This window comes from Schistocerca piceifrons, chromosome 3 (assembly GCF_021461385.2).
Source record: "Schistocerca piceifrons isolate TAMUIC-IGC-003096 chromosome 3, iqSchPice1.1, whole genome shotgun sequence".
Classification (NCBI taxonomy): Eukaryota; Metazoa; Arthropoda; class Insecta; order Orthoptera; family Acrididae; genus Schistocerca; species Schistocerca piceifrons.
Window position 1 is genome coordinate 12050704 of NC_060140.1, and position 27360 is coordinate 12078063.

At 39.3% G+C, this 27360-nt stretch overlaps 1 protein-coding gene across 1 annotated transcript in view; it reads left to right on the plus strand.

Moving 5' to 3' along the window:
• The window catches only part of LOC124787708 (molybdenum cofactor biosynthesis protein 1-like), a 44607-nt gene that overhangs the window by 2305 nt on the left and 14942 nt on the right, over positions 1 to 27360 (plus strand). Inside the window, exons 4-5 of the mRNA XM_047254542.1 lie at positions 3449 to 3664; positions 20642 to 20866. Of these exons, the coding sequence (XP_047110498.1) occupies positions 3449 to 3664; positions 20642 to 20866 (441 nt within the window). The remainder of the gene's footprint in view (positions 1 to 3448; positions 3665 to 20641; positions 20867 to 27360) is intronic.

The following is a 27360-nucleotide window of genomic DNA, read 5'->3' on the forward strand; positions in this document are numbered from 1 at the left end:
TGTAATGTTGCACTCTCAGGTAAGACTGATCTTGAATGCAAAGCCAAAGTGGAAATTAAATGTACGCTGCAACATTCATCTCACTTTAAGTTATTGAAATTATTCACAGTGCCATAGGTAGAACTGAGTTTATATGTTTTATAGAGTCAGATACACACTGTGGCACAGGGTGCTGTCCATTATTCTCCTGACTATGATATGCAGGAATGGTAGTCTTCCTTCTTCTTTGGTCTCCATAGTGAATTTGATTTTGTGGCGTGTGGAGTTCAGATGTACAAAGAAGTCAAGAAGTTTGTCTCTTCCATGAGGCCAGATGATAAGTGTGTTATCCACATAACAGAAGAAGAAGAAGAAGAAGAAGAAGAAGAAGATGGATTTCCATTTAGATGACATCAGGGCCTCTTCCTCGAAGTGCACCGTAAACATATTCACAATCTCTGGTCAGAGTGGGCTGCCTATTGTGACTCCATCTGTTTGCGGGAGGGGGATGTGCCACGAGTCAGTGAAGTGGGAAAGTTGACCAAGTAATATGCGTGACGTGTCATACCTCGACCGATATTGAGAACAGAATAAAAAATTCAGAGGCATTACTTTTCAGCACTCTCATGCATATTCTGTATGCAAGAAAAGCTTATGGAGCAGGTTTCTCATTCAGAAATTCTATTTCAGTGTTGGTTGTTTACACGAAGACCGTGTTAAGCATAATGGAAGAAGGAGAAATGTTTATAAGCATTCCAGATTTGGCAGTGGCAGGCTCATGGTCTGCTGAGACTCTGGTTTATTGTTTCACTATATTGCTGCTTGCATTGCTCAGAATCTCATTTTGTGCGAACATAGAATTGGTAGGTTCAGGAGGACCATGCTAAATGCCTTGCAGGGCCTCAGTAGTGCCACCCAACTAGCACCTGAGAGGGCAGACAAGTGTTCACTCATGCGTACGTGATCCTGCAGTGAAGTTGTGTACACTTAGTCAGGAAGAGGGCTTGTATACAGTGAGACAAGTATCCACACAGACAATGTGATGGCATCTGGAGCAGCACAGACTGTCAAGCCCTTAATGCAGCTCTAGAGAGAGGTAAACTGACAGCGGTGCAACTGACAACAATGCCAGACACAGGAATGGCACTGTGTCATCGTATCAGATGAGTCTCGGTTCTGCAACATCGTCACAATTGATGTACTCGTGTGTGGAGGCTCTGATGCCAACAGACCTGGCCAGATTGTACCTGTCATTCTCATGCGGGTCCAGCATGTGATGTTATGGTATGGGGTGCAACTGGATACATGTCACAACCTCTGGTTCACATAGCCAGTAATTTGGACAGCAGCCATTGCATTTGTGTTTTGTTAAGGCCTATCGCTGTGCCCTATTCTCAAGGGCTCCGTGATGTTATCTTTTAACAAGATAATGCAAGACTACACATCACCTGAGCTGTACTGAGCTACCTCGATACAGAGAGTGTTCCACTGTTGCCGTATCCAGCATTTTCTTCAAATCTGTCACCTGTGTAGAACGTCTGTTCACTGGATGCCAAGAGATGGCTATGCCACCAGTCGCCAACCACCAGTCGCCAGCCACTACAGTTGATGAACTCTGACATATGACATACAGTTGAGTAGCATGAAATGATGTACCCATGGCTGTAATCCAACCTCGATTTGATATCCAGTGTGATGAGAGCTGTTCTGCTGTTCCAGTTTCAATACTGAAATTCATATATTATTTTTATGCTATCCTAACCAGATTGGACTGTGGTGTCATACAGCATAAAATATCTTACAACATGTTGAATCAGTGATGAGAAGTGTAGAACAGCCAGCAGGGGAAAGATGTTGGCAATGAGACAGCTTTTATGTAGAACAGCAGTACAGTGTTTCACAGTGCATAATGCTTCCGCAGATTGAGAACAAAATGTGTGGTTTGCTTTCATCCATTTTCACAAACATAGCCTTGAAAAATAATGTTGACATTACTGTGCATTCACTCTGAGGCATATTGCACTCTGAGAATGTTCATCGAATTCAGTTACTTTGTATTATATTTCAGTAACAGTGACATAATAGCAAATTGGACTGTATGAGTTTTTATGGATTTTTTTTCCAGAAACACCCTACCATTTCTTCAGATTTCTTTAATTTGGGTATAAATCCTTTCCAGCATATATGCTGTACACAAAATGTTGAACATAAAATGTAGCTATCTGCTGATTTAACATCTTGCTGAGTATACCAGTACAATGTTTTGTTGTAACAAGTAGTTCAATGTATTTTACACACTTATAAAATTATTTATACAGTTATAGTAATTTATACCATTATATTAATGTTGTACCTTAATGTTCTGGAAGACGATATTATAAGGTGCCTCATACTTTTCCTGGATGATAGAGTTGTCTATAATGAATTATTGCCTGAAAAAAATCTGCACAAATTTGAGTCAGATCATAACATTTCAAATTGGTCCAAAGATAGGCAACTGAGTTTAAGTTTTCAGAAATGTAAATTGGAGCACATCACAAAACAAATAAAAGACAGTATTGTATGACTACATTATCAAATAATCACAGTTTTAATTGGTCAACTCATACAAATATCTGGATGAAATGAAATGGTGACATAGACTCACTTGTAGGCAAAGCAGAATGCAGACTTCAATTCATTGGTAAGATACTGGAAAATGTAATCAGTCTATAGAGGACATTGCTTACAAAATACTTGTGTGGCCCATTCCAGAATATTGCTTAAGTATGACCCATAACAAATAAGGCTAATGGCAGACATTGAATGTATACAAAATAGTGTAGCATGATTGATCATAGATTTATTTGATGCATGGGAGAGCATCAAGAAGCTACTACAAATTGGAAATGCCAGACAAGTGAAGATAGACGCCAAATATATGACAAAACCCAACTTATGAAATTTCAGGAACCTGTATTAAGTGAGGTATTTAGGGATTATACAATAACCGCATATGTATCACTCCTATAGGGACCATGAAGGCAAGATTAATTACAGCATGCACAGAACCATTTAAAGAATCATTCTTCCCACACTCCACATGAGCATTGAATGGGGAAAAACCATAATGTGTGGTACAACAATGTACTTTGTCGTACAACCCACAGTGGTTTATACAGTGTGCATGGAGACATGGAATCAGTTGACAGTAGCTGGGTAATGGTTCATATTGATTCCCATTTCCCTGTTGCAGTAGGTGATCTCATGCCTCTAATTATTTTTTCATTGCTATCTTAACTTGCATTCTTCAATTCAGTTTATTAACCCTTCTTATCTCTTTGTATTAGGGCAAATGTACAGTTAACTTTTAAGGAATTTGTATTTTCACTTTATCAACTGGAGGTTTGTTTCATATGCAGCAGCAATGTTACAAATTATTTGTTTCAGTTTCTTTAGAATAATTTGCTGTTTCACAGGTGCCTTGAAGAAAATAAAAGATCTCGAAAGTGTCTTAATGACAACCGATGGCCTCATGTTGACAAGACAGCTGGTTGCCTTGCAGAGGGCAGGGCTTGGCGGTCTGAACATCAGCTTAGACACCCTGCAGTCCCAACGCTACAACCAGATCACGAGGAGGAAAGGCTGGGAGCGTGTCATGGCTGGCATAGATCTAGCCTTGCAACTTGAATACGACCCTGTGAAGGTATTACTAGTGCAGCTGTCATCGCATGCAGACTTTCATAAGCAAAAGATATAAATCTGTTGTTAAGAATATCAATGCAAGAATCACCATTTTAAAGCAGTACGCCCTCACCCTCGCCCCCATCACCGCTCCCACCCTCACCCCTGTCTCCACACTGCAGCTGTAAGTGAAGGAAGGTATATTAAGACAGAAGAAGTAAATTTTAGCTGACGATGCTAACAGTTTCATAGTTTATACAACATAAAAAAGTATGCCTTGCAAGTTTACCAGTTAAATATCTTATATTTTCCTCCCAAGAGAGTCTTATGAGACTCAAGATCTTTACAGTTTCTCTTTTTTTCTTTTGTGTCTTTAGTTTAAAATAAGTTTCCTCTATTGTGGTGTTGTTTTGAAAAAATACTCGATTGTTTGGAAAAATTATTCTTAATTCTGTAGTCACACTTTTGTTGTGTCTAAGTACTACTGGTTTCAGTAGCAAGTACCAGCATCAGTTCATCTTATTATCAAACATTTCTTTGCAGAATAAAAGCTGACCACTGTGGCCAAGCGGTTCTAGGCACTTCAGTCCGGAACCGTGCTGCTGCTACGGTCGCGGGTTCGAATCCTGTCTCAGGCAGGGATGTCCTTAGGTTAGTTAGGTTTAAGTAGTTCTAAGTCTGGGGGACTGATGACCTCAGACGATAAGTCCCATACTGCTTAGAGCCATTTGAACCATTTTGCAAAATAAAAAGCTTCTGTACAACTGCAAACTAGACATACCATTTTCAGGGTGCAGTCCACATCTATTGAAAGCACAACAGTGACCTTTACTTTTAGTAGATAAGACACCTACAGGGGTAAGTGACTTGATGACTGCACACAAGAAGTTGTCATTTATTCCATATGTAGCTACCATGCAGACTCATATTTTGTATTAGTTTGTCCTTACTCTTCCAAAAGGTTAAACCTTGTCTCTGCAGCCACAGCTTTCTCTCTTCAGCAGTTGTCTTCATCTCCATGTGTGAAGAAAATCCCATTCATTGATCATATTGTTTAAGTAGGATGTTCTCAGTCATCCCCTTGTTTTCTTACCTACGATCTTGCCTTCAGAAATGTTTTTTAAAAGATTATCGTCTCCAGTTAAGTGTCCAGTGTAGTTTGCTTTGCCCTGGCCTATAACTTTCAGTGGTTCTTTCTTGTCTCCTATTTCCTTTAACTTTTCTGTCAATGCAGCTAGTTCTTGTACTTCTCCTCCAGAACCACATTTCAGCAGGTTTGAGGCGAGCTTTCTTTGGCTTTTCTAATGTACAGATTTTGCATCTGTGTGTCAGAACACTCCACACAAAGGTCTTTACAAATATTTTCTTAATGTGGAAGCTGATATGTTTATTCAGTTGCAGCTTCTTCTTATTTTGGAAGGAACTCTTCACCTGTGCTTTTCTTTTCTTGAATGCCTTGAAATATTGATTGTTTTCTTGCAAAATGCTACTGAGATAGTGAATTTCAGTTCCTTTCTTGAGCTGCTCATTGCCTGTTCTTGTGTCAGTCCTACCTCCACCTCCTTTCTTGTCTGTAGCCATAACTTTTGTCTTCTTTGTATTCATTTTTAGCTTTAGTTTTACCACTTCTTGATTTAAGGCCTGAAACATTTTATTTAGTTCCTACTCTGATTTACTATTGTGATGTCGTCAATCTGCAGTGTATATGCATGCAATTAAGTTTCCATATCGACATCATACTCCAAAAACCACTTAACTGTGTGTGGCAGGGGGTACGTCTCATGCCACCAACTGATCCCCTCTGCCTTGTTCCACTTGTGAACAGTGCTTGGGAAGAATGACTGTCAGTACGCTTCTGTATTAACTCTTAACTTCTCAAATTTTCTTCTCGTGATCATTTCGTGAATTGTATATGAGAGAAACTATTATGTTGTCAGACTCTTCTCGGAAACTACTCTCTCGAAATTTGGGTAGTAAATCTTTCCGTGATGCACAACTGCTCTCTTATGGCATCTACCACTAGAGTTGCTGAGCATATCTGTAATGATGTCACAGCGAATAAATGATCCTGTGACAAAACACTCCGCACTTCATTGGATCTTCTTTCTCTCTTCTGTCAGTCCTACTGGGTAAGGACACAGAGGTAATTTACATTCACTTAAGATTCTTCCTGTGAATCTTAGTCTGGCATCTGCTTTTCTATTGCTGTTTTATGTGGTCATTCCTCTTTAAGGTTGCTCTGGATAGTTACTTCTAGATATTTTATGGTAGATTCTGTTTCCAGCAATTTGTCATTAATAGTGTAGTTGTACAGTATTGGATTTCTTCTCCTGTGTGTGTGTGTGTGTGTGATATGTTACATTTATTTATGTGCAGGGTCAACTGCCAGAGCCTGCATCATTCACCAATCCTCTGCAGGTCATTGTGCAAATTGATACTGTCTTCTGTTGTTGCTACTTTCTGATGGACAAGTGTTGTACCTGTGAACAATATTAAGGAGCCTCTGACACTTTCTACTGGATCATTTATATACATTGTAAATGTAATGGTCCTATCGCATTTCCTTGGAGTATTCCAGAAATTACCTTTTGATTCTTGTCATCTTTTCTTTGTTGTTGTTATTACTTCCTTGATGAACATATTAAGGAGGTAAGGTGATAGAAGGCACCCGTCTCTCACTGCCCTTCTGGTTTTCCTTCTTTCATATCCGGTTCAGTACTCTGACTTTTGTATATACTCAAAATTAATCATCTGGCCTTCCACTTTGGACATTACTTTAAGGAATGATGATATAATGGTAATCTGTTTATTAAACAATATTTTAACGATACACTATGCTTTCTGATCATATAGTGGCTTGATGATGGAATTTGATACTGAAATTAGTAATCATTAGACAAAATAAAAGTGAAGCTATAATAAAAGAAATTAATATTTTGGATCATGTCAGTTGTTGTTCCAAACAACAGCACGTCAGGAATAGGTTCAAATGGCTCTGAGCACTATGCGACTTAACTTCTGAGGTCATCAGTCACCTAGAACTTAGAACTAATTAAACCTAACTAACCTAAGGACATCACACACATCCATGCCTGAGGCAGGATTCGAACCTGTGAACGTAGCGGTCATTCGGTTCCAGACTGTAGCGCCTAGAACCGCACGGCCACTCCGGCTGTCCAGGAATAGGTACTAAATTATTTGTCTGCTGATGACCTCACAGCTTAGAACACTAAAACACAAATGTTAATTGTTTGTTATGTGCCCTGGTAGAGTTTACAACTGTTTACAGTTCACGATTGGCTGTTGGAGATTGGGCGTTAATCACATAGTGTATTTAGTGCACAGTGCAGAAAAAGGCAGAGTCCAGAAAAGTAAACAAGTGTAAAGGCAAAAGTTTCATGACAGGATGTTGTGTCACCGTACTTGGAAGACAATTATAGCCAAAGACAGAAATTTAAAAGAAACTGGCTCATTTGAGCTGCGGAGACCTAGTCGAGGATTCTCAGTAGATAATTGTTAGCACAGTAGAATTTACAAAGAGACAATGTCAGTTCGTGTGAGGGAATACTGATTGGTAAGTACCTATCACCTTTCTCATAAAACTCACAATTTGAAGAATACACATCAAGGAAAAGGTTGAAGTCCAAGAGTGTCAAATATAGACAATAATATGGATCATCCAACAGTTTTGCAAAATCCCCAGTTGTACTTACTTTACTTACTTACTTACTTACTTACTAACTTACTCAGATTTGCTGTGTACCATACAAGGAACTGGTTTCCACTAGTTCACTCGATCACCTGCCGCGTTCTCACCTTCCTCCAAGATTCATTGCAAAAGTTCCAAGTGTTAAAAGGTCTTCCTGTACATCTGTATCTGTCCATTGATTTCCACAACAGTGTTGATTTTGGGATTCTTCCCCCTTACATGTGTAGAACATAACCTGCAATCTTCAGTCTTCTTTCAACAATAATTTTGTGCAGGCTGTCTAGACGTCGTATTCTCAGCACTTCATCGTTTGTAACTTGGTTGGGTTAACATCTTCAGAATTCATCTCTAGCATTGTTGGTGAAAAATATGGAGACTGTGTGCTGATTTTACTGACATTTCCCAAGTCTCACACATATAAACGATAAAGGAGTACAGTCAAAGATTTGTTGACATATTACAGACCTAATTGCCATATGGACTGATTTTCCAGTTCTGCTGGTGATTTCTGCATCTGTGACCTCATTATTACATATAAAGCTACCAAGATATGGAAATCTGTCAACATCTTGTAGTATCTTCTATTGCACTGTAATCGGGGAAGAGACGAGTAATTTCCACTTACTTTGCACATTCTGTTTGCCTTATCTCTATTAATTTTCAGCCCTACACAATAGGGCATTTAATGAGATAGCAGATAAAAATTAACTTGATGCCTTCCAAGGAGACGGTCTCTACTAAGTCTCTACTCCTTCAAGTCTGACTATGTAAGTGTAAACCAGACATGGTTTAAATTCAGAGAAATAGTATCGACATCAATTAAGAGATATATACCAAATAAATTGGAAGGATACCAAATAAATTAAAAGGGTGGTGCACAAAATATGTCAAAACTCAGCTGCAGAAGCAATGAAAAAAAGCATGTCAAAGTTTAAAAGAATGCAAAATCTCCAAGATTAGCGATGTTTTACTGAAGCTCGAAACTTAGGGTGGGTTTCAGTGCAAGATGTGTATAATAGTTCCCATAGTGAAACTTCGTTTTGAAATCTGGAAGAAAATCCAAAGAGGTTCTGGTTGCATGTGTAGTACACCAATGGCAAGACACAACCAATACCTTCACTGCGCAATAGCTGTGGTAATGTTACTGATGACAGTGCTACTAAAGCAGGGTTACTAAACACGGATTTCTGAAATTTCTTCACCAAAGACAACAAAGTAAATATTGCAGTATTCAAATCAAGAACAACTGCAACTGTGAGTAACTTAGTAGTAGCTCTCCTCAGTGTCATAAAGCAGTTATGTTTCTTTCAGAGAATGCTGATACAATAGCTCCATTAGAAATCATATATAGCCACTCATTTGATAAAGATCCATACCTAGAGACTGAAAAGTTGCTCAGGTCACACCAATGCTCAAGAAAGAAAAGAGGAGTAATCTACTAAATAACAGACTCATATCACTAATGTTGATTTGCATTAGGATTTTGGAACATATATTGTGTTTGAATATTATGAATTATCTCAAAGATAATGATTCATTGATAAATAGCCAAGATAGATTCAGAAATATCGACCTTTTAAAACACAGCTAGCTCTTTAGTCACACAAAGTAATAAGTGCTGTCGACTGAGGATCTCAAATTGATTCCATATTTGTAGATTTCCAGAAGACTTTTTGAAACAGTTCCTCACAAGCATTTTCTAATCATATTGTGTGCCTAGGGAGTATTGTCTCAGTTGTGCAACTGGATGTGTGGTTTCCTGTCAGAAAAATTGATGGAAAATCGTCAAGTAAAACAGAAGTGATATCTGACATTCCTCAAGGAAGTGTTACAGACCACCTGCTGTTGCCGATCTACATTAACAATTTAAGAGAGAATCTGAGCAGTCCTCTTAGATGATGCTATCATTTACAGTCTTGCAAATCATTTACTGTCTTGTAAAGTGATCAGATGATCAAAATGAACTGCAAAATGATTTAGGCTATCTATCCATATGATGCAAAAAGTGGTAACTGACCTTAAATAATAAAAATTGTTATGTCATCCGCTTGAGTAGTAAAAGGCATCTACTAAATTTTGGTTACATGATAATTCACGCAGATCTAAAGGCTGTGAAGTATACTGAATACTTAGGAATTACATTTACAAATAACTTAAATTGGAATGCTCACATAGATAATGCGGTGGGAAAGCAAACAAAAGACTGTGATTTAATAGTAAAACATTTAGAAGATTATGATTACTAAAGAGACTATCTACAACTATACTTGTCTGTCCTCTTTTGGAGTATTCTGCATGGTGTGGGATCCTTACCAGATAGGACTGACAGAGGACATCATTTAAAAGTTCAAAGAAGGGCAGCTCATTTTGTTTTATTGGGAAACAGGAAAGTGCATGCCACAGATATCGCATGTGAATTGGGGTGGCAGTCATTAAAGCAAAATCATTTTGCTGGAGCAGGTTCTTAAAATTTCAATCATCAACTTTCTCCTCCGAATGTGAAAATATTTTGTTAGAGCCCTCTTACATAGGGAGAAATGATCATTGTAATAAAATAAGAGGAATCAGAGCTTGTACAGAAATATTGAAGTGTTTGGTTTTCCTCAAATGCTGTAGGGGGGTGGAATGGTAGATAAATAGGTTGAGGGTGGTTCTCTGAACCCTCTGCCAGCATTTAATTGTGAATTACAGACTAGTCATGCAGATATAGATAGTGTATATAGGCTTTCAATATTGTGCACTGATTCTCTAATTTTATACATTGCTCAAATACTTTCGTGGCGCTTTGGAGTGACCCCTTTAAAATAACACTTTACCAGTCTTCTTAATATGTATTTTGGTAACCAGGTTGATAAGAAGTTACAACAATACTCTCTTATTACTCCCCAGTTTTGGGTTATATTAATGAACAAGATCGCCGCAGTGTTCCATAACAATTACGGGCTGAAGTTTGCTGCTGATGGAACCAATATGATTTTCTGTGTTTCTGAGCATACAGGTTGTGTACGCTGTTTGGAGTCTGGTGTATGCTGAATCAAATGTTTTTATTGTTGTGATCTTCCATCTGAAGATTGGTTTCATGGAGTTGCCCATGCTAGCTTATCCTGTGTGAACCTCTTCACCTCTGCGTAACTACTGCAGTGTACAATAACTTGAACTTGCTTACTGCAGTCAGTTTTTGGTCTCCTACAGTTGTTACCCCCATTATATTCACAGATGACCACATATTGTGGAAATTGCATATTGTAATGTAGGATGCAATAATAACGTACGGAAAGTTTCTGTTGAAAATTACGAATTATTTAGGAATAAAGGAGATGGCTCACCAAAAGGCAGAAGCACTGTCTCATCGATAGGCACAAGAACAAAAGGTATGTAGAATGAGATTTTCACCGTGCAGTGGAGTGTGCACTGATATGAAACTTCCTGGCAGATTAAAACTGTGTGCCGGACCAAGAGTCAAACTTGGGACCTTTGCCTTTTGTGGGCAAGTGCTCTACCATCTGAGCTATCCATGCACGACTCACGACCCGTCCTCACAGCTTTACTTCCACCAGTACCTCGCCTTCTACCTTCCAAACTAAAAGGTACGTTGCTTGGCGAGCTTCCAGAATGCACTTTCTTTTTCTAGCTGTAGGGAAAACATGCGCGCGCGCACACGCACACACACACACACACACACACACACACACACACACACACACACACACACACACACACACACACACTCACATGCGCATGTCTCCTTATGCTGTGGTCGCTCAACTGCCAGCTCTTTACTGGCCCACGGTGAGTGTTCTGGAGTGAGGTGGGGCTTTAGAGTAGGGTAGGATGGGGTGGGTTGAGGCAATGTGAGAGATGGAGAGAGATGGGAGGGGTTTGAAGGGAAGCATTTAGTGGCTCGTGGGAGAGTGGGGAGCCATCTGTGGGCTAGCTAGGGGTGCAGGTAGAGGGGTCAGGCGGCAGACAGCTGGGCACTCATAGACTAGGGTGTGACGTGAGATAACAGCACACAACTAACTGATTTGGGTGGGGGCGAGAGGGGGGGGAGCGGCGTGTGTGTGTGTGTGTGGGGGGGGGGGGGGGGGGCAGGGGCGCTGGGAGTTAACTTGGATTTAGGCCAGGAAGCAAAGGATGTGCTGTATGGCTACGAAAGTTGAGTATTCTTAAATAAGATCAGCTGGTACCAATGTATTGGAAAGTAACTGGCACACAAAGTGCAATTGTGGCTTCTTTTTCTTTATGAATTTTGAATAGTCTGCAGAGCAAATTGAATTAGGAGGATCAGGCATTTGTGTGGGTCTAGGAAAGTAAATTGTAGAGCCAGATAAAAGGCGCGCAAGACAGGAGGGGTACTACTACTCATCACTGCTGTATCGTGCTACTAGTACGTGTCAGCGTGAGTGCACCGAGAGTGGTGTTGCCGTACATGCGTCTTTAAATTGGTCACCGACTGATCATTGCAGGCTGGCTGCTGGATTCCGTCTCTGGGAGCCAAGCGTGCGGCGCGGTCCCTGCCGTGCCATCTGCTGATGACTCGCACATATATAAGTGTGGAACAGTGCTGACTGACTCTCTGTGTGATTCTAGTTTGTAATGTGCACATCAGTGTTCTGTGTCTTGTTGAGTCCTTAGAGGCATATTGTTTGGAGGTTATTATTAAAGCCATATTTGTGCGACTTGGATCACACTTCAGTATTTATTTATTTATTTAATAATTTATTTATTTCTTGTTCCATAGATCCAGTTAGTGAGTCAATCACAAGGATATAGAACGTGTCAAATTGTACAGGTTTCAATTTAAACTTACAATAAATACAAGGGCAATTCAATGGCAAATTGTACATAGTTTAAGTAAGACATACTATAAATACAGTAACAGATACACTGTCAGCTAGACAACATAACAACCGTTTGACAGAAAAAGGAGTTTCAAATAAAGGTTAAAGATAAGAGCACAAAGTTAAATCAGATATTAGGCCTACAAGAGTAAATACATGTACAGCCAATCTGTTGTTGCAAAAAGTGTGCTAATGCCCAAATGCACAATAAAATCAATTGAACTACTTCTAGACACAATAAGTTTAGTGATGGTATACATTTTATTTCAGGTATTCATCCACAGTATAATAAGATTTCTCTGTCAGGTAATCTTTGAGAACTAGTTTAAATTTTGGCAGTTCTGTATGAACACATTTGATATGTAGTGGTAGAGCATTGAACAACTTAATGCTGGAGTAGTAAACTCCTTTTTGTACCAGAGTGAGACGTTTCATTTCTAAATGTAGATTGTTTTTGTTTCTGGTGTTATAACCATGGAATTTACTGTTGTCTTGGTAGATGGAATAATTTTTGCACACAAAGGTCAGCAAGGAAAAAATAAACTGTGAGGCAGTTGTTAGGATACCTATCTTCCGAAACAAGTGCCTGCAAGAGTGTCTTTGATGGACCCCACACATTATTCTGATTGCTTTTTTTTGGATGGTGAAAACTTTTTTTGCAAGTGGTTGGTTCCCCCAGAATATGATAGCATATGACATCAATGAGTGGAAGTTGCCAAAGTAGGCAACCTTAATAGAGTCAACTTCAGCCACTGAAGAAATTACCCGTAACGAAAATGTTGCCGAGCTAAGTCTTTTACATAGATGAAGAATGTGAACTGACCAATTACATTTACTGTCTATGTAAGCACCCAGGAATTTTGTGTCTTCAACTTTCTGTATTGGTTGATCTCTACATTTTATGTCAATTTCATCGGGATTACTTTGTGATGTATGGAACCTCATATAATGAGTTTTATCTGCATTGAGTGAGAGACCATTTGAGGGGAACCAATTTAAGATGTCATTAAAAACAGTATTTGTAGTTTTTTCAAGATCATCATCAATCAAATCGTCAATTAGAATTGTGGTATCATCGGCAAACAGGGTAAATTTGCTGTTTGTCTCAGAACAAAGAGGAAGATCATTAATAAAGATGAGGAAAAGCAGTGGGCCCAAAACGGAGCCTTGAGGCACACCACACGTTATCGTGCCCCATTCAGATGAGGCAGGTTCTCCAGAAGAGCCATTTAGCATTACAGTCTGCTTCCAATCCTGTAGATATGATTGTAGCCACAAGCCAACAGTACCACCTAAACCATAGTATTCTGCCTTTTTCCAAAGAATTTGGTGGTTTACACAGTCAAAGGCTTTCATAAGATCGCAAAAAATACCCACTGGAGACATTTTTTTGTTAATGGCTTCCAGAACTTGGTTGCTGAAAGAGAATATTGCCTGTTCAGTACAAAGACCGGCACGAAAACCAAACTGATTTTTGCTTAAGATACTATGGTAGATGAGATGGTCTACAATCCTCCTGTGCATGAGTTTTTCTAGAATTTTCGAGAAGGTAGTTAATAGGGATATTGGGCGATAGTTTGTAACAATGCTTTTATCCCCTTTTTTAAAGAGAGGAATCACTACAGCCAACTTAAGTCTGTCAGGGACAATCCCATCTTGTAGGGATGCATTGTATATGTTGCATAAGACGGGACTAACAAATTTAAAACAGTGTTTCAGTATTTTACTAGAAATATTGTCCACACCAGCAGAATTTTTATTTTTTAATGATCTAATTACTCTTATGACTTCGCTTACAGTAACTGGAGATAAGGATAACTGTGGGATTCTGTTGCTAATAGCTTTCTGTAGGAGGGACAATGATTCTTCCATGGAACCATTACAGCCTGTCTTCTCTGCTGCTCTCAAAAAGTGGTTATTAAATATTTCTGCAACCAACTCAGGTTTCTTAATGATACTGTCCCCTGTTTTAATCTCTACCTGAGACATGTTCCCTGTTGTCCTGCCAGTTTCCCTCTTTATTACATTCCATATAGTTTTAATTTTATTTTCTGAGCTTTCAATTTCTGATTTTATGCACATATTTTTAGATTTATTTATAACCTTCTTGAGAATGCTACAGTAAAGTTTGTAGTGTTGTCGTTTCTTTGGATCATTACAAGTCCTGAGAGAACTTTATAACATCCTCTTTGTTCTACAAGATGTTGTTATCCCTGTAGTGATCCAAGACTTCTTGGCATTGCCTATATGACTATTTCTAACTACTTTTTTGGGAAAGATGGACTCAAATACAGACATGAATTCATTTAAAAATGAATTGTACTTTTTGTTTACATCTGTTTCCCTATAAACTCGGCTCCAGTCTATCTATTTTAGGCTATCATTGAATTTTTTAAGGCCCTGTTCATTTATTATCCTAAAAGATTTCCAAGAATGCTCGGAACTGTTGCACACACTGATGTAATTGAACCTAAGCAATTGACCACCATGATCAGAAAGGCCAAGGATTGGATGTACAATGATCTCATTCCATGTAGACTTATCTATAAATATATTATCTATCAGACTTTTACTGTTAACAGTAACCCGAGTTGGGAAATCTACTATTGCCATCAGATTATAAGACTCCATTAAATGTACTAAATCAGCTTTACTATTGCTCTCATTTAGGAAATCAACATTAAAGTCACCAGAAATTATCAAGTTCTTGGACTTTGAGTACAGTATGGATAATGAAGAATCTAAGTGCTTAAGAAATACATTCAAATTCCCTGAGGGAGATCTATACAGTGCTAACACTACAGCCGTGAAGTCATTTACAGTAATCTCAACACCACATACTTCAATTTGTTGCTCTACACAATGGCTCTTTAAATCTAATGCATTGTAAGATATGTTGTTTTTTACATAAATTACCACTCCACATTCTTCCATGATGGTTCTTGAGTAATGCGCTGCCTGACACACAGTATTACTTGGTTAGTACATCACCACAAACATATGCACCGGGAATGTACATCCTTTGACAGTTTGCTATGTCTCTCTCTTCTAGGACTGACATGGTAGCTGCCTTGCATTTCTTAATGACTCTGGCCTTGTCAACCACAAACCGAATCTTAGTACAGTCATGATTTCCCTGAAGAGATTACATGACAGCAGAGACTTGTAAAATTGTGTTACCCATTTCTCTAGCCAGTGAAGATTCATTCTATACCTTCAGATACAGTGTCATGTAGGAGTAGAACAGCAAGAAATACGGAGCTCCTCTAACAGTAATGACAGTTTATCACCTCCCAACACTACATGTGCCAATGTTTCAGTGCATTTTTGAATATGTTTGTTAACAGATTCATCAACACAACAAAAATTTACGATCTCAGTAGCATCTTATTTCTTAACTCATACTTTACTATTCATCAGAATCTTCATTGCTGCTCTTTGATTCGTCAGAGCTCCCTGCTGTACTTTGTTTTATTTCATAGTTAGAATTAGTTGAAATACCACCTACCGTATTTACTCAAATCTAAGCCGCACTCAAACCTGAAAAATGAGACTCGAAATAAAGGAAGGAAAAAAAAAATTCCTGAATCTAAGCTGCACCTGAAATTTGAGACTCGAAGTTCAAGGGGAGAGAAAAGTTTTAGGCCGCACCTCCAAATCGAAACAAAGTCGGTCCATTGTAATATGAGACACAACTTAGGTCGAATGATTGACGATACAGCTACAGTAGTTTGGTTCGAGTCGTAAGCTTAGCAGTTAAGCTTTACCAGGTAGCCTTTGCTATGCGTCAGGCGCTCCGTCCGTATTTATACTGGTACCCTTCCTTTTTCACATGCATCGTCTGGTTTGAATCGATTGCTTATTTTGCTTCGATCTGATAAGTGCCGCTTTCCTTGTTATAGGCGTTTATGTCACTCTAAGCTGAAAATGTATTACTGTACTGTGTCATGCATTGTTTGTCACATTCTGATAGTGCGTGTTTGCGGACTGTCGTCGCTCGCGGCATGGCTTGCTTTTGTGCACGCTACCGCCGCCTACAATAAAAAAAAAAAAAAAAAAAAAAAAAAAAAAAAAAAAAAAAAAAAAAAAAAAAAAAAAAAAAAGAAGAGAGAGAGAGAGAGAGAGAGAGAGAGAGAGAGAGAGAGAGAGAGAGAGAGAAATCATCTCATTAGCGGAACAATGGCAAGAGACTACTATTTCTTGTTACTTACACTGCTGCTTTCTTTGATAATGATCAACAAGAACCAAATAATAGACTGCGTATGATAGAACATGTTCTGAACGAGAGTTAGGCGAAAATTTTTCTCCATTTGAAAATCTTTGCGGCCGCTTCTTTAGTACATCAAATTCTGCACAGAAATTAGAGTCATCTTAGATTTAAAAATCTAGTCAGTTGCTGTGCTTCATTTCTGACTGTATCACTATTAGGCATAACAATAATACGAATATAAACATGACACGATACGTATATTCTTCCGCGTTTGCTGTTGTCTCACTCTAGTTTCGTAGTTTATTAGGCAGACAGGATTTAAATAAGATAGCAGCAAACACGAAAGAATACGTGGCAAAATGTTTATATTCGTATTACTCTTATGATGAAGAGAATACTGCATGTGATTCACATTTCATCAGGTTCCTATTAGCAACCATCTCTTCTCACAGGTAGGAAAAAATTCAGAACGTAGAGTTGGCCATATTGACAAACATCCCAAACAGTCTTGCCAGTCGGATTTTCGTAATACATTGAAGTTCTGCTACATTCGAAGATGAACAATACGGAATTTGTATTTACTTCGTTGGATAATGTATGAAAATTGTCTTCCACCTTTTTTCTTAATTTATTTACTGACGCAGAGGTTTTGGCGCCAGTATTTATCTTTGTGCCTACGAAGCATGCCTGTGTAGCGCTACATATATTCGACGGCAGAAGTTAGTTGTGGCAGCACCTACCGACATTTTTCAGAACTTCCACTTGCTTTGCACTCGAATCTAAGCCGCAGGTGGTTTTTTGGATTACAAAAACCGGAAAAAAAGTGCGGCTTAGATTTGAGTAAATACGGTACATCCTCTCCTTTGGATTCAACTTCTTAAGTATTATCTTTCAAGTCAACACCTGCTAATCTGTGAGACCGAAATGATGAGCCATACTACTCTATTTCACCGTGCCTGTTTGTTTCATTTGTATAACATTTTATTCCATCATAGATGCTGCACTTACAGTTTCATATATGCATTGCAGCAGCAGACACAATAAAAGTAGCAATCAGCAGTGCTTAGTTTGTTGAATGGGTAAAAAATATGCCATTGTCCCAGTTCCACATATCCCCAAAATTTGATTCTGCCAAATTCTGTACTCTCTGAAATCGAATGTTTAATCCAAAGATGAAAGTGAACAAGTTTGATGCAGTATTGCTAATATTGTTTATTACTCATCTTGCTGAATGAAATGCATACCATGTCCTTTCTGAAAGGTTTGCAGAATTAATGCACATACCAGTTTTCTAAAAACTTACATTGAGATTGTGCTCTCCTCCCTCTTGTACAAATTAGTAGAGCCCTTCGGATTACTCCACAATATGCCTCTTGGCAAGGTGGTAACAACAGTATTATCAAATGATAGATTGGCACTCACTGTATAGTGTAGATGTTGTGTTGCAGGCAGGGGAAAAAAAAAAAAAAGAAATACACCACCTATTAAACACGTAAGCTTTTGGTGCAACCCCCCCCCCCTTCCCACACACACACACACACACACACACACACACACACACACACACACACATATGCGTGCAAATGCAGATCACACATACATGACCACTGTCTCTGGCTGCTAGGGCCAGACTGGGAACAACTGCGCATCATGGGAGAAACAACGGTCGTGTGTGTGTGTGTGTGTGTGTATGTGTGTGTGTGTCTGTGTGTGTGTGTGTGTGTGTGTGTGTGTGTGTGTGTGTGTGTGTTTTGTCCACTTCGGAAGAAGACTTTCTGATCGAAAGCTTATGTGTATAGTAGTCTTTTTTGTTGTGCTTGTCTGTGACCTAACATCTCCTGTATACAGTGAATAGCAATGTATCTTTTTTATAATATGGTCATTATTCCAGCCTAGATTTTCTATTGTTTGTTTCCTTTTAAGACCTTATAAAGACAGTTACTGACAATTTCTTTTTTCTTGTTGGAGAAAAGTAAAACCATATGGGGGTCAGACGTAGATTGTAAATGAATATGGAATAGAGTATTTTTATTTTCCCTGTATGCAGTGTCAATAACGTCACCTCACACACTTAATTTCTGGCAGCACCTCCTTCTCAACACATGACTGTCCCCCACCACCTCACCATAGTCTTCAAGTTATATCCTATAGCACTTCTGGGTGGACAAATAGATGAAGGATGTAGTTTAAAACAGTATAACTAAACTTAAAAGTCAAACTGCCCTTTTATAGAGACTGCCATCATTATTTAAACATAATAAACAACATCAAAACAGTCAAAAGAATTTTTCTTTCAAAAGAGCAGAAAATTGTAGTGAAATTCATGAAAGGATTGTTTTAAATTGTTATATCTTAAATCAATAAGTATGTCAGCATTTCCCAGGATTTTCTGGCTTAATTAAGACTAGGTCATGCCACCACAGTGGTCAGACAGTGGACTTGCCTTCGAGAGGACAACGGACCCGAGTCCCATCGGGCCATCAAAATTTGGGTTTTCCTTGATTTCCCTAAAGGATTTAAGACAAATGCTGGGATGGTTGCTTTGAAAAAGATGACATTCGGCTGAGGAAGCTAATTTCTGTGGCACGTCTGATGACACAGTGCTGGTGGAAGCATGAGTATTTCAGAGCACACCATTCATTGCACATTGTTAAACATAGGGCTCTGCTGCAGACAACCCCCGTATGTTCCCATGATGACAACACTGCTGAATTACAATTTCTGTGGCTCAGGAGCATTGAGATTGGGCAGTGAATCAATAGAAATGTGCCATCTGGTTGAATCATTCGTGTTTCGCATTACACCTGCTTGACGGTTTTGTGCACATACACCGTCAACAGAGTGAATTGGTGCTTGAAAGGTGCACTTTGCTACAGACTTAGGCCAGTGGGAGCAATATTATGCTATGGAGGACATTCACCTGGTCTTCTGTGGGTCCTGTGGTAGTAACTGAAGGCTCCATAACAGCTTTGTTCTGTGTGAACATTATTGTGCACTGTCCACACCCTGTCTCTAATGAAGGTGACATGTTTCAACAATATGACTTTCAGTGTCATGAGGCCAGAATCAAATTCACCCCTTCTGAATCTGATGGAATACATCTGTGATGCTATCAGATACCAGTTCTGCACCCAGAAACCACTGATCTCCAATTTATGGGAATTACATGACCTGTGCTTAGACATGCAGTGCTGCATAATGCTGGGAACATACCTCACATAATGCTGGGAACATACCTGAAATTTGTTGAACTTGTCCCACACAAAATCACTGCTGTATTTGTTCCAACAGTGGACAAACACATTATCAAACAGGAGGTCATAGTGTTTTGTCTCATCAGTTTATATATTCAATGCTTGAATGAAAGGTGTGCTCTTTTCCTTTTTTCTGCCATTGCGTGTATGTGTAAAGCAGGATGTTCTACCATTTGGGTTTGTTTATATGAAGGCTGTCAGTATTACCACCTGCACAGATACTAAATGCTCCTTTTGTGAAGACCTTTTATCTTGAGAACACTTTTAACTTTGTTTCACAAATGGCAGCACAGTTTCAAGAAAGCTTCTTAATTTAATGTAATAGTTAAAATAATACCTTCAGCAAAAGATGTGTGCGTTGGAGTGGGGAAAAAGATTGGAGATGTATGTAGTTTAATTTTCGTAAATTGTTAAGAAGGTTAACAGCTTGGCATGCTAAGATAAATTCAGACATTCTCCAAAAGGAGAGAAAAAGATTAATTTAACAGAATCAGTGAGGTATACAAATATAACAACAGACTTGTAGAACCATTATTTTGTAGGTTAGATTAGATTAGATTCAGCTTTTGTTCCAAGACCCAAAACATGAGATGATTCTCATGGGTGAGTAACATGCCAGAAAGTATAACATAAAAAATATAAAACATTTGAATACCCTGATCATTTGTCAGGAGATTGTCAAACTAGGTGAATACAATACAAACTGGAACAGCTTTTTTTTTCAGAATTGATACGCTGTCAGACTGAAATATTGTTATGCACTATTAATAAATTTATCAAACAAAAATACATAAACTTGACTGTTATGACAAAGTGCTCTCAGAACTGAAATCTAACAGACATTCTTATTTAAGCTGGCCTAACAGCCACTGTTAAGATATTCATCTATAGAGTAGGATGAGTTGTCTATCAAAAAGTCTTTCAAACTCTGTTTAAACCATGCTTTATCTGATACGAAGTTTTTAATGGTGTCTTTCTTCCACAGATAAATTGTGTTGTAATGCGAGGTTTTAATGAAGATGAAGTGTGCAGTTTTGTGGAGTTGACAAAAGAGAAAAATGTTGATGTAAGATTTATTGAGTACATGCCTTTCAGCGGCAACAAATGGAATGATGGGAAGATGGTCTCATTTAATGAAATGCTCCAAATAATTAGAAAGCAGTGGCCTAATTTTGATCCTCTTCCCAATGGGCCCAATGATACCTCAAAGGTACATGCAGTATTACATATGAACATACATTGAAAATAATTTAATGTTTATGACTTACTACCAATCACAAGAATACTTCACATCTGCTGGTGGTATGAGAGATGGACTGGTTTAGTTACATATTTCTCATCCCATTCAGTAAGTCTGTCCTGGCCTGGGTTTCTCTGCAGCTTTTCTGCAACTCTCCCCATTTCCTAAACCTTGACAAGCCTTTTCTTTCTTCCCTTTTCCTTCCCCTTCATTGTTTCTGCCAGAAGAAGAAGCCACTAGCTCCGAAAGCTTGCACATTTCCATAACTTTAAGAGGAGTTAGAAGGGGAAAACATTCTTTTTCACTTTTTTGGGTTTTTATCTGATTATAAAATTTGCAATTTTCCAAATAAAATGATATGTATATTACTTACAAACTTGCGTGGGAAGTATTTTATTTTATTTTCTAAAATATAATCTACACCAGTTGAAAATGTTAAAATTTTTACATGCATTACTTCAAGACCTAATAAAATCGGTAATTTTTTATATACAGGGTAGACCATTGATCGTGACCAGGCCAAATTTCTCACGAAATAAGTGTCAAATGAAAAAACTACAAAGAACGAAATTTGTCTAGCTCGAAGGGGGAAACCAGCTGGCGCAATGGTTGGCCTGCTATAAGGCACTGCCATAGCTCAAACTGATATCAACTGTGTTTTTTAAAATAGGAACCCCATTTTTTATTACATATTCGTGTAATACGTAATATCTTAGAAGAAAGATTAAGAAGAGGCAAACCTACGTTTCTAGCATTTGTAGACTTAGAGAAAGCTTTTGACAATGTTGACTGGAATACTTTCTTTCAAATTCTAAAGGTGGCAGGGGTAAAATACAGGGAGCGAAAGGCTATTTACAATTTGTACAGAAACCAGATAGCAGTTATAAGAGTCGAGGGACATGAAAGGGAAGCAGTGGTTGGGAAGGGAGTAAGACAGGGTTGTAGCCTCTCCCCGATGTTGTTCAATCTGTATATTCAGCAAGCAGTAAAGGAAACAAAAGAAAAATTCGGAGTAGGTATTAAAATTCATGGAGAAGAAATAAAAACTTTGAGGTTCGTCGATGACATTGTAATTCTGTCAGAGACAGCAAAGGACTTGGAAGAGCAGTTGAATGGAATGGACAGTGTCTTGAAAGGAGGATATAAGATGAACATCAACAAAAGCAAAACAAGGATAATGGAATGTAGTCTAATTAAGTCGGGTGATGCTGAGGGAATTAGATTAGGAAATGAGGCACTTAAAGTAGTAAAGGAGCTTTGCTATTTGGGAGCAAAATAACTGATGATGGTCGAAATAGAGAGAATATAAAATGTAGGCTGGCAATGGCAAGGAAAGCGTTTCTGAAGAAGAGAAATTTGTTAACATCCAGTATTCATTTAAGTGTCAGGAAGTCATTTCTGAAAGTATTTGCATGGAGTGTAGCCATGTATGGAAGTGAAACATGGACGATAAATAGTTTGGACAAGAAGAGAATAGAAGCTTTCGAAATGTGGTGCTACAGAAGAATGCAGAAGATTAGATGGGTAGATCACATAACTAATGAGGAAGTATTGAATAGGATTGGGGAGAAAAGAAGTTTGTGGCACAACTTGACCAGAAGAAGGGATCGGTTGGTAGGACATGTTCTGAGGCATCAAGGGATCACCAATTTAGTATTGGAGGGCAGCGTGGAGGGTAAAAATCATAGAGGGAGACCAAGAGATGAATACACTAAGCAGATTCAGAAGGATGTAGGTTGCAGTAGGTACTGGGAGATGAAAAAGCTTGCACAGGATAGAGTAGCATGGAGAGCTGCATGAAACCAGTCTCAGGACTGAAGACCACAACAACAACAACGTAAAGAAATATGAATGTTTTAGTTGGACCACTTTTTTCGCTTTGTGATAGATGGCGCTGTAATAGTCACAAACATATGTCTCATAATTTTAGACGAACAGTTGGTAACAGGTAGGTTTTTTAAATTAAAATACAGAACGTAGGTACATTTGAACATTTTATTTCGGTTGTTCCAATGTGATACATGTACCTTTGTGAACTTATCATTTCTGAGAATGCATGTTGTTACGGCGTGATTACCTGTGAATACCACATTAATGCAATAAATGCTCAAAATGATGTCTGTCAACCTCAATGCCTTTGGCAATACATGTAACAACATTCCTCTCAACAGTGAGTAGTTCGCCTTCCGTAATGTTCGCACATGCATTGACAATGCACTGACGCATGTTGTCAGGCATTGTCGATGGATCACGATAGCAAATATCCTTCAACTTTCCCCACAGAAAGAAATCCGGGGACGTCAGATCCGGTGAACGTGCGGGCCATGGTATGGTGCTTTGACGACCAATCCACCTGTCATGAAATATGCTATTCAATACTGCTTCAACCGCACACAAACTATGTGCCGGACATCCATCATTTTGGAGGTACATCGCCATTCTGTCATGCAGTGAAACATCTAGTAGTAACATTGGTAGAACATTACCCAGGAAATCAGCATACATTGCACCATTTAAATTTCCATCGATAAAATGGGGGCCAATTATCCTTCCTCCCTTAATGCCACACCATACATTAACCTGCCAAGGTCGCTGCTGTTCCACTTGTCACTGCCATCGTAGATTTTCCGTTGCCCAATAGTGAATATTATGGCGGTTTAGGTTACCGCTGTTGGTGAATGATGCTTCATCGCTAAATAGAAAGCATGCAAAAAATCTTTCATCGTCCCGTAATTTCTCTTATGCCCAGTGGCAGAACTGTACATGACATCCAAAGTCATCGCCATGCAATTCCTGGTGCATAGAAATATGGTACGGGTGCAATCGATGTTGATGTAGCATTCTCAACACCGACGTTTTTGAGATTCCCAATTCTCGCGCAATTTGTCTGCTACTGATGTGTGGATAAGCTGCCCCAGCAGCTAAAACACCTACTAGGGCATCATCATTTGTTGCAGGTCGTGGTTGATGTTTCACATGTGGCTGGACACTTCCTGTTTCCTTAAATAATGTAACTATCCAGCAAATGGTCCGGACACTTCGATGATGTCGTCCAGGATACCGAGCAGCATACATAGCACACGCCCCTTGGGCATTTTGATCACAATAGCCATACATCAACACGATATCGACCTTTTCCGCAATTGGTAAACAGTCCATTTTAACACGGGTAATGTATCATGAAGCAAATACCGTCCGCACTGGCGGAATGTTATGTGATACCACATACTTACATGTTTGTGACTATTACAGCAGCTGGCTGGAGTGGCCGAGCGGTGCTAGGCGCTACAGTCTGGAAACGCGTGACCGCTACGGTCGCAGGTTCGAATCCTGCCTCGGGCATGGATGTGTGTGATGTCCTTAGGTTAGTTAGGTTTAAGTAGTTCTAAGTTCTAGGGGACTGATGACCTCAGAAGTTAAGTCCCATAGTGCTCAGAGCCATTTGAACCATTTTTCACTATTACAGCCCCATCTATCACAAAGCAAAAAAAAGTGGTCCAGCTAAAACATTCATATTTCTTTACGTATTACATGAATATGTAATAAAAAATGGGGGTTCCTATTTTTAAAAAATGCAGTTGATATGAGTTTGACCTATGGCAGCGCTATCTAGCAGGCCAACCATAGCGCTATCTGGTTTCTCCCTTCAAGCTAGACGAATTTCGTTCTTTGTAGTTTTTTCATTTGATGCTTATTTCGTGAGATATTTGACCCGGTCACTATCAATGGACCACCCTGTAGAAAGCTGTGGATTGCTGTGTTATAAAGGTTAAATTATGTGTTTGTATTGGTAGCACTGTCAAAAATAGTATCGTATCTTTTCATAGTATAAACATGCTTTGTATATCGAAGTGCTAACGTTTTTCCGAGGAAAAGTGACGAATAGACTGGTAAATCTCTCAAAAAGTATGACTCCAAAATGAAGTGTTTTTAAGAAATGTGGGTTTCATGGTAATAAATTTTTGAATAAAGAGAAACATTGTGTTCAGCATGTGGTGTGTGAAGTTACAGACAATGAAATACTGGCAAACTCATGAGTATCTAGAGAAACACCCATTAGTGCTTCGAAGATTAAAATGAAACATAGTGATAACACAGTTATCTCAAAACAAAACTCATGTAAACGGTAGGTTAGGTTATATTCTGCTACATTTACACATCCTAACAGGGGTGTTATGTGAATGTGTGTGCTGTATGTATGTGGAGGGCCAGTTAGTTTACATGAAGACATTGAGGTATCAAATGGACTAGCCAGGAAACTTATCATTAATTCTGCAAGTTGTAAATATACTCATTCATTTTGGAGTTCTGATAAGTGTAAAGATAATTATTTTAAAATAAATATTAGGTGGTTTTATGGATTGAGAGCTATTGGCAAAGGACACACTGCAGCAGAAACAATGTGTGTCGTGATGTATATGCCACGCCCACTTTGTAAAATGGACAAGTATGCAGGATTTATTGGAGCTGCTGTGAAATCTGCTGCATGTGAGTCAATTAAGGGTGCTGCAAATGAAGCTGCTGAAATAAACGATGGTATGATTGACATATCAGTAGCTTTTGGGGCACTTGGTAGAAGCGCAGCTGCAGTTCTAAGAATTCTGTTGCTACAGTGACCAGTGTGGATACTGGAAAGCTAATAGATTTCCAGATTTTAACCAAACATTGTTATAAGTATAAATCAGGGAATGAAGAAGGGCATATTTGTGAAAGAAATTATGAAGGACAACTAGTCGTACGGAGGCCCGTGCAGCTGTTGAAATTTATAATCGATCTGTAAACTAAAGGGGAGTGTGTTACACTAAGTTCTTAAGTTATGCAGACTCAAATGCATATAACAGTGTAGTAGCCACTCAGCCTTATGGTGAGAAGCTTGTCACAGAAATGGAATGTGTTGGTCATGCCCAGAAGAGGATGGGTACCAGATTGAGGAAGTTGAAACAAAGTTTGAGAGACAAGACACTTTCAGGTGGTAAGACCATATGAAGCAGGCTGACAGACAACATGATTGATGAACTACAACAGTATTATGAGATTGCCATTAGAAATAATACTGAGGATTTGTTGAAAATGAAGCAGGCAGTATGGGCTACCTTCTTCCAGAGACTGTCAGCTGATGATAAACCAGTACACCATCTTTGCCCTCCTGGATCTGGTTCATGGTGCAATTACCGCAATGCCCAGTACTCAAACAGGTCATACAGCCATAAACATTCTATCCCAGCAGCAGTTGTGGATATCATAAAACCTGTTTACAGAGACCTGGCAATCCTGAATTATTGAAGAAGTGTCTGCATTGTCAGACTCAAAATCCCAATGAGTCGTTCAATAATCTTATAGTGTCAGTGTCATCGTAACTGCCATCTGCGTCACATCTGCTGTGCAGCGAGCTACGCTAATTTAAGTATTAACTCTATTTTTCTTACTTGTCACTTCTTCTTCCGTGCGTTTTTGCTTTTAGGAAGCTTTAATTGTCGAGTGCTAGTAATAGTGTTCCATAGATTTTGTGTTTGTTTTGAATACAGTCAGAGAGAGTCCGTTTAGTCAGCCATAGTGCCAGTAGTGCTAGTGTTTGTTTTGAATACAGTCCAGAGACAGGTAGTGCTATTTTCATTGTTTTCTACAGGAAGTGTCTAGTAACCACAGTTTAGTCAACTATCAGCCGCCTTTAGTAAATTAGCAGTCTAGTTATAAGTTGATTAACTCTCTACAGTAAATTGATTTCTTAGGATGGATAGGATGTGAGACTGCTGTGTACGGACACAGGAGGAGCTGGCCACTGTTCGCGAACAGCTGAACGTGTTGATGGCCGCGGTTAGCCGTCTTCAAGCAGTGGTGAGTCTGGTGCGTTGCATGGTACACCCCAGGTGATACATGCTTCACCCACTGACCCTGCTGTCGACACATCTTTGCGAGTACCAGGCGCGATTGGGCCACCCTCTTCCCAAGGGGAGTGGCGGGTTCAGCGGCGTTCGCGGCGCACGAGGCGGAGAGTCAGTGTGGAGGCTGGCCGTGTGGCATCGCCCGTTCTGCCTGTGAGTGGACATGTGGCCACTCCTTCAGCAAGGTCCGAGCAGGCACATGGGGGGAGGGGTTTATTAGTTATTGGGAGCTCCAACGTTAGGCGGGTGATGGAGCCCCTTAGGGAAATAGCGAAAAGGTCGGGGAAGAAGGTCAGTGTTCACTCTGTCTGCTTGCCGGGGGTCTCATCTGAGATGTGGAGGAGGCCGTGCCGGCAGTGATAGAGAGCACTGGGTGCACCCGACTGCAAATTGTTGCTCATGTCAGCACCAATGACTCCTGCCGTCTGGGTTCAGAGGTCATCCTCAGTTCGTACAGGCGGTTAGCGGAGTTGTTGAACGCGGAAAGCCTCGCGGGGTGGAATCTGAGCTAGCTGTTTGTAGTATCATTCCCAGAACCGATAGTGGTGGTCCTCTGGTTTGGAGCCGAGTGGAAGGCTTGAA